The sequence below is a fragment of the Microchirus variegatus genome (genome assembly GCF_963457635.1).
Source record: "Microchirus variegatus genome assembly, chromosome: 5".
In the NCBI taxonomy this organism is placed as follows: Eukaryota; Metazoa; Chordata; class Actinopteri; order Pleuronectiformes; family Soleidae; genus Microchirus; species Microchirus variegatus.
Genome location: NC_139806.1, coordinates 14,009,913 through 14,017,031, shown reverse-complemented (window position 1 = coordinate 14,017,031; position 7,119 = coordinate 14,009,913). Strand labels below are relative to the sequence as shown.

At 42.0% G+C, this 7,119-nt stretch overlaps 1 protein-coding gene across 1 annotated transcript; it reads right to left on the bottom strand.

Moving 5' to 3' along the window:
* Positions 1 to 1,184: 1,184 nt before the first annotated feature.
* Positions 1,185 to 4,702, bottom strand: fem1a (fem-1 homolog a). Its single transcript, XM_083890168.1, has one exon. It carries the CDS (start codon positions 4,558 to 4,560, stop codon positions 2,707 to 2,709), a length of 1,854 nt encoding a protein of 617 aa, XP_083746294.1. The 5' UTR covers positions 4,561 to 4,702; the 3' UTR covers positions 1,185 to 2,706.
* Positions 4,703 to 7,119: the final 2,417 nt, after the last annotated feature.

Below are 7,119 nucleotides of genomic sequence, written 5' to 3'. Positions count from 1 at the left end.
AGTGACATCTAGTGGGAGATCATTATTACGTGCTGCTGCAGGTGGGAAGTGGTAATGCAGTGGGTTTATGTATCTTGGATTAGTTATACCACAATGTATTGAAGTCTCTTGTTGGCAGAAGAAGCACTCCATAAACTATTTTTAACTTTATGACTCTGAAAATACAAAGCACATTTTCAAAGACAGTTGTATTTCCTTTGTACATCTTAGAGCCTGCTTTCTAGGTTAATAATAGAAATATTTACAACCACTAGGTTTCACCCACCCCCAGAGACCCTTTAAGATCTTCTATCTACTTGCCACAGTTTTCTTTAATGACACTTTAGGAGTGTGGACAGTGGACCTATTTGTACTCGTTTACCAGCTTATTTATGGACCGCCTCTGCCAACATGTTTGGCATTTACACCAACAATGGACAGTCACAAAAGCAGATAATTATGATATTAGGTAATGCCAACATCCCATCTTTCTGAGACCAAATTTGTCCCTACGTCCCATCTGAATAATGTAGTCTTCTTTGTTCATGGACTGTCAATGCCAGTCACCCCGTGAGCTGCCTTACTGTATTGCATTACACTACTCCCGTTTTCAGAGTTGAAGCTAGGGCAAAAGCCCTAAAATTAGCAGGGTAAGTGCGCTGTCTCTACCTCTACCCTGCAGCCGTGACGTTAATTGCACTCTATTTATATTTTAAGAGAGCTGGACGCTGAAAGATCAAGTTTCTGTCATGCTTTATGTCAGTGTCCTGTTTGAGAGCAGAGCAGCCCTTGTTTAGTAAAAAGAGCTGAATTAAATGAGCACTGTTTATTTATAATATTGTGCTAATGTAAAACATGCACTACAAATGAATTTAGTCTTACACTCTTTAAACGCAATCATTTTATAGACATAGCTGCTCTGATGGGGTTGTAGTGGTTTATGTCCTCCTATCGCAACCATTAACCCGTCTAGATATGTGTAAAGTGGCTATTAATGCAAATGCTGCTATTGTAAGCCACTGCACTCAAGACCAAGTAGTTGTGACAAATCAGAGTACAGACAGATCCAGTTAGGGATAATTAAAGCTAATTTTTCCACATTTAGAATTCAAAATAAGAAACGGCACAACAACAACACTACAGATTAGCCACAGATAAGCACACAGAACCTGTTGTGATACTGAATTTTATTCAAGTATCTTCAACACACTTTTGTTCTTGAGTTATCATCAGTTAAACGTATCAGCTGAGAGAGATGAAGGCAGCAACAGTTCATAGCCTGAATGTAAGTTGGAGACTTTCAATGTGCATTCAACTTGGTGATGCTTAGCAAATAGACAAACAAACGAAACATTCACGATAACAGAAGACAAACAAAAGAGACAATTAAAAATAAGACTAAGATGCAGGAGTGGCCTGAGAGCCACCTTTTCAATTTCTGTGAACTGCACCCGAGATTAAAGGGAAAATTCAATCAAAGAGAATTAAAACATGGAGAGAGCAGGAGAGTTAACTTATGACCTATACTTAAGATACAACGGGAGGGTGTAAGGTCGGTTATTATGCAAAGCCCTGTTTCTGAAGCTGCTTCTGATATTGAATTAAATATCTTCACAATTACATTTCACAGAAATACAGGGATGTAGGCACATTTCAGGCTCCAGTTTCAAATTGTTTAGAAATAGGCAGAAGAAAACATTCATTCAGTTCATACACTCAGAAGATATCAATTCACTGTCAGTGAAGCATCCCCAGATTCAATACATTATCATGTTAAAATAAACATGTGCAATTAAATAATAGTTTCATTCCATGAAAACAATATTTATGCGAGTGATTTTTTTTTTTTTTTGAAAACAAGGTTGCCTCTTGATTGAAATATCACTAACTGAATAAGTTATAAATGCCTTTCAGGAGACTGGGAAGTGTGAGTCAAACTCTTCCACCAGCTCCTTTTACCAGTCATGACTGTAATAGTCAAATTATGTCACGGTCTGAAATATCAAACAAGTTGAGTTGCTAACTGCCTGGAACTAGGTGTTTTATGAATGTCCCAAGATTGCATTTCCTGCAAACAGTGTGGAATATACGTTAGTTGCCATTTATTTTGTCACACAGTTTGTAACAGAGCCGAACTCCATAGCTGACATTTGGCACAGTCAGTTCAACACTTACTCAAAGCATAACAGATGGTATGTGAACATGTAGAACCATGACAAAAACAAATATTTTAGGTTTGTTCAAATACATCCTTTCCGCAAAGATTCACAGAACAAAAATATTTTTTGCATCCACTCTTTAATTTTCATGCATGTTATCTGGCTACTTTGATCAGATGCTTTCTATCAGTAACACTAAAACCTAACTTGTATTCGGTTCAGCCACCGTCACCAACACAAGCACCATCATACTGCAATGCTCTTTTTTTTCCAGAGGAAAATGTATTCAAGCCCATATCAAGTTGATGTTTTCCACAGCTTTAAATAGCAGTGGAAACCATCACTGTAAACATCTACATGAGGATAACTGATCAGATCTCAGCTAGTGATTTATGCCTACAGACTGGATGTTTATTGCTATGGTTTGTCAGACATGAGGATGTAAATCAGGAGTCCAAAAGGGCAGAGATGAAGAGAACAGTGGACTTTTGGTGCATGTCATACTAAAGTATGGAGGACAACAGGGGTGGTAGTGCAGGGATTCCTTGTCATGGGAGCGTAGTGAAAGTCAGTGCAGCTCAATGAAAGCCTCCATCTCCTCAGAGATGAGTCCCCTGTAGGGAAGTTTGTGCTTTTCAACTGCGCGAGCTGCCAGGCACTGAAGGGTGATGTAGTTCAGTGGGTAAAGGGCCGGGAGCCCGCTGCTCTGCTCATCCAACAGCTCATAGGCTGTCTTTCTCTGAGAATTTGTAGCATCAAAGTGAGCCCCGGCCTTCAGAAGTAGTGCCATAATCTCTGGACAACCGTTATTAGCAGCAATGTGCAGTGGTGTGTTGTTCTCACAGTCACGTGAATCGATATCTGCACCACATTCTAGGAGCAGCGCTGCCACCGCCTGGGAGGGGAAGCGGCCAACCGGGTAGCGGCCCACCGACGTTGTTTCCTTGTCAACAGCCATGTGGAGAGGAGTGAAGCTGCTCCGACCTCGGGGGTTTAATTTAAGCAGACGATATACTGTGTGCTTCTTCTGGTGCTCCTGCTCGGGGCTGCACTCCAGCTTCTCCAGCAGAAATATAAGGTGGAGGATGATGGAGAGGGCCTTAGTGAACTGTGAAGGTTCTGGAGGGTTGTCCATCTGTGCCACAGCTCTCTCTACCTCCCGCACACTTTTCCCCAACACAGTCATCAGATCATGGAAGGTGACGCGTGTTGACAAGGTGCCTTTGGCCCTGTCCTGAAGAACAAATGAGAAAAGCTCTGCAAAGGAAAGGAAACTGGAGGCTGTCATGGGACTAAGAGGGTCTAAATTGCTTTGCTGCATGTCTAAAGCATATTTCCATAAGCTGATGCAGCGTTCAAAATTGCCCGAGTCTGCATACACAGCTCCCCTGTAGCGGATGTAGTAAGAGGTGTCTGGGTGCGACGGTCCCAGGATGCGCTCTCGTACCAACAATGCTTGCATCCTCATTTCGTCTGGGTCTGTAATCAAAGCTTCCAGTTCCTCTGCTGTGTTCACCTCCTGTGCACAACCATAGGCAGGGATTGGGGGACCAGGGGGAGGCTTTGCCAGGGATCCAGTTTTGTCACCTGGTTGCCTCAGCTCCATAGCCCTTCTCCAGTACCTCATCGCCCCCAAGAGATCCCGCTTTTTGTCAACAAAAGTAGCCCCAAGGAGTTCAAGAGCATCAATGCGTTCCTCTCTGGAGGAGCGAGGCTGGTGGATGAGATATTCCACAATGTTGGTGTGACCTGTGACACTTGCAGCAAGGAGCGGGGTCATTCCGTACCCATCTCTCTCCATGCGGGCATTGCACTTGAGCAGCATCTTCATGATGTCCAGGCTGCCCGACTCAGCACAGTCGTGAAGGGCGGTGTTTCCTTTCACACTCTTACGGTTGACATCTGCACCGCGGTCCAAGAGGAACTTTGCTATTTCCTTGTGGCCCTTGTAACAGGAGATCATGAGGCAGGTGTGTCCGTGTCGGTTAGCGACCTCCATGTCGGCTCTGTGCTCCACCAGGTAGCGCACGATCTCCAGGTGACCGTCGAAACAGGCGGCTCGCAGTGGCGTAGAGTTAGTTAATGTTGCGTTATTCACCGAGGCACCGTGTTTCAGCAGCGTCTTCACCACAGGAAGGTGACCAGCTGCTGAAGCCGCCCACAGTGGCGGAGCCCCCTCGATGGTCTCACCGTCAAAGTTAACCGAACCTCCGAGTTCAACATTTGCTTTGCAGTGTTCAAGAAGGTAATCTACAACCTCTAAATGTCCGTATCGGGAGGCTACCAACAGAGGAGTGCCTCCCTGTGTTTTCTCCTCAGCTAAAGCCTCCAGCTCTTCAGGAGTTTTGTTGCACAGCAACTTCTGGATAAGTTTTAGCTTACCATCTCTGGCCGCGTTGAAAACGGCCGTCGTTATGTCCATTTTACCGGCTCAGCACTGTCGCACCGGACACCAACCCCATTACCACTCGTTTCCAGGAAAACTGACGAGTGTGGTTTTAAATATCGCAGAGCAGCAGCGTCAGCCGGGGCTCGTTTTCTAGCTTACATCTTTCTGCCATTTTGAGGGTGATGTCAAGATGGCGTGTGTTGTTTGACAGTTCTACGTTTGTCATTCCAGCAAAGCATTGTGGGTAGCGTGGTTTAGAAGCGGTTTCCCGATGCCGAGTGAGCGACGCTCGGCAGGTTAAAAATAACTACATTTCCCATGGTGCACAGGAGCTGAATGCCGTACCAGCTGATGGCTTCGTTTGTTATGGTTGTTCAGACCAACCAACTAGGGTCACCAGCACAGACAGTGGAGCCACTGAGAGAGAGAGAGCAAATTAATTAGATTAAATGTTTGAATAAAACTATGTCATAGTTATATACATAGTCCTATTTTTAAATAGTCTCTTTCATTTAACAGGGATGCCGTTAATAATGTTTGACAACATTTTAATTCCATTAATGTTGGCAGGGTAACAACATTCATGTGCACAGATAGACCCTAGGTGGAGCTCAAGCACCTGCCCCCATTTGCCCTCTGATTATTTTTGATGTATGTGGGACATAGCATCAATCCTCAATTAAAAGTGTATTATATTGCAACAAAATTAAATAACACTATTTTGAATATTGACATTCCTGATACTGTAAATACTGTAGATATCATGGAAATAACAGATAGCATCTTCACTGTATCTCTCCACAGAGTGAAACGTCTCTTCACCTTATTTTGAATTCATGAATTCAATGATGTGATGTTGTGTACTGAAGCTTTTCACGAGAGTGGAACAGTGACAAATTGGATTATTTTCTAAATTCATTTCTGGGCGATTTGAATACAGGTGTAATGACATGACACCACCAGAATCACAAAGATAGTGACACCATCCCAAAGTAAATCTCATAAAAGATCAAATGTATTGAGAAAAAAGTCTAATATGTTGAATATATGTATATCATTCAGCTCTCAGTCTGTTCTCAATAACTTGTAATGTCTCATCTAACAAGTCCTGTTACTGTATAGAGTCAGTTAATACATAATATTTGCTTTTCCCAATCAAATACCTCGATTTCTAAACACAGATATTGTCATTTTTAGTGTATAGCATGCACCAAGATGCTAATTTAGCCTTTGACTCCGTTGAGTATGCCTTTAGATTATTGGATGGTTACTTTTCATTAATTTGTTTACAAAAAAATGGAAAAGAATCATCTTTAAACTCACAGTGCCTCTGCAGCTGCTTTGCGAGAGATATTTCTATAAACATTTTCTTCATTGGAGCACCTATGGACATAGTGGAATAAAAAAAGGGATTTTTATTATACCAATTGTAGTCCTTAAGTGTCATTCTTGTGTTTCACCAGTAGGGGAGGTATATGAATACAAACTTTACTTTAGCCTCATCAGTGCCAGGCAAATGTAGTAGGATATGATTAATAAACCTTGAACATGTACTTATTGCCACATTAACAAAATGTGCCTTTATTGATCAGACATTTAATACATAATTCACTATATAACCTCTCTTGTTCATGTGTTCCAGCCAGTAAGTCAGCCATGATTATACCTCCTGCCTTCCTAATAACAATTTGAAAATCACAGGGGAGCAGCCTAAACAGAACGCATGTTTTTTTTAATTAAACAGGGAATTTGAATGCTCACAAAGATAATATTGTGTGCAGAGAACCAGGATTAAAAGCCTCACAAATGACACTCTGTGCATGTCTCAGCGGGCCCTCCCTCACACTTCTGCAGAAATGAAGTAAGAGCAGAAGAGGGGTTTATAATTATTTCCCAGGGCTTGCTCTTGGGCCAGAGGAATTATCAGAGGACAAAATTCAGTCGAGTCAATAATGTAGGGTCAAAGACACACAAGAAAAAAAATCACCAGTGTGAGTTTAGTATTTTTTTTATTATTTGTGTGTTCAAAGGCACGTTACATAACAACATTCATCTCAACATTACAACCACAAGCAATTAAAATCTAATTCCCGAATATGAACTCTTTCAGTGACATCATGGCATTATAGAGCGTGCAAAAACACACATGTAACTTTACTGCATTATTACAAAAATACGTCAGAAAAATCATTGCATTACATTCGATATGTTATTGTCCCACGCCACAATGCTCTTCAGAGGAGGCAACAACCTTTTGTAAGCTCAATACTTAAGAGAGAAATACACAAACATGGACCACGGAGCCACAGTTCACATTGCTAAACTATCATTAAACATGTAAATAATGGTGGTTTGTTGGACCTGGTCTGACACTGGTCTCTGAAAACACATAGTGAACCTGAAACATGAAAAAGTGGGAATTAATTGCAACAGAGGCATCCATTGATGTACATAACACAGTGTGCTGTGGGTTTGCTTGTCATCAGCATGCTTTCTCCTGTCCAGTGTGCACCAATTTTGTGAAAAGAGGGAAAAAAAGAGGGCCCTCACAGTGCAGCTGCTTGTTTTCATTCCAGTCTTGACAGGAGCTCC

Excerpts from the sequence above, each read along its gene's own strand:
- fem1a (XM_083890168.1), bottom strand. The coding sequence starts at position 4,560 with ATGGACATAACGACGGCCGTTTTCAACGCGGCCAGAGATGGTAAGCTA.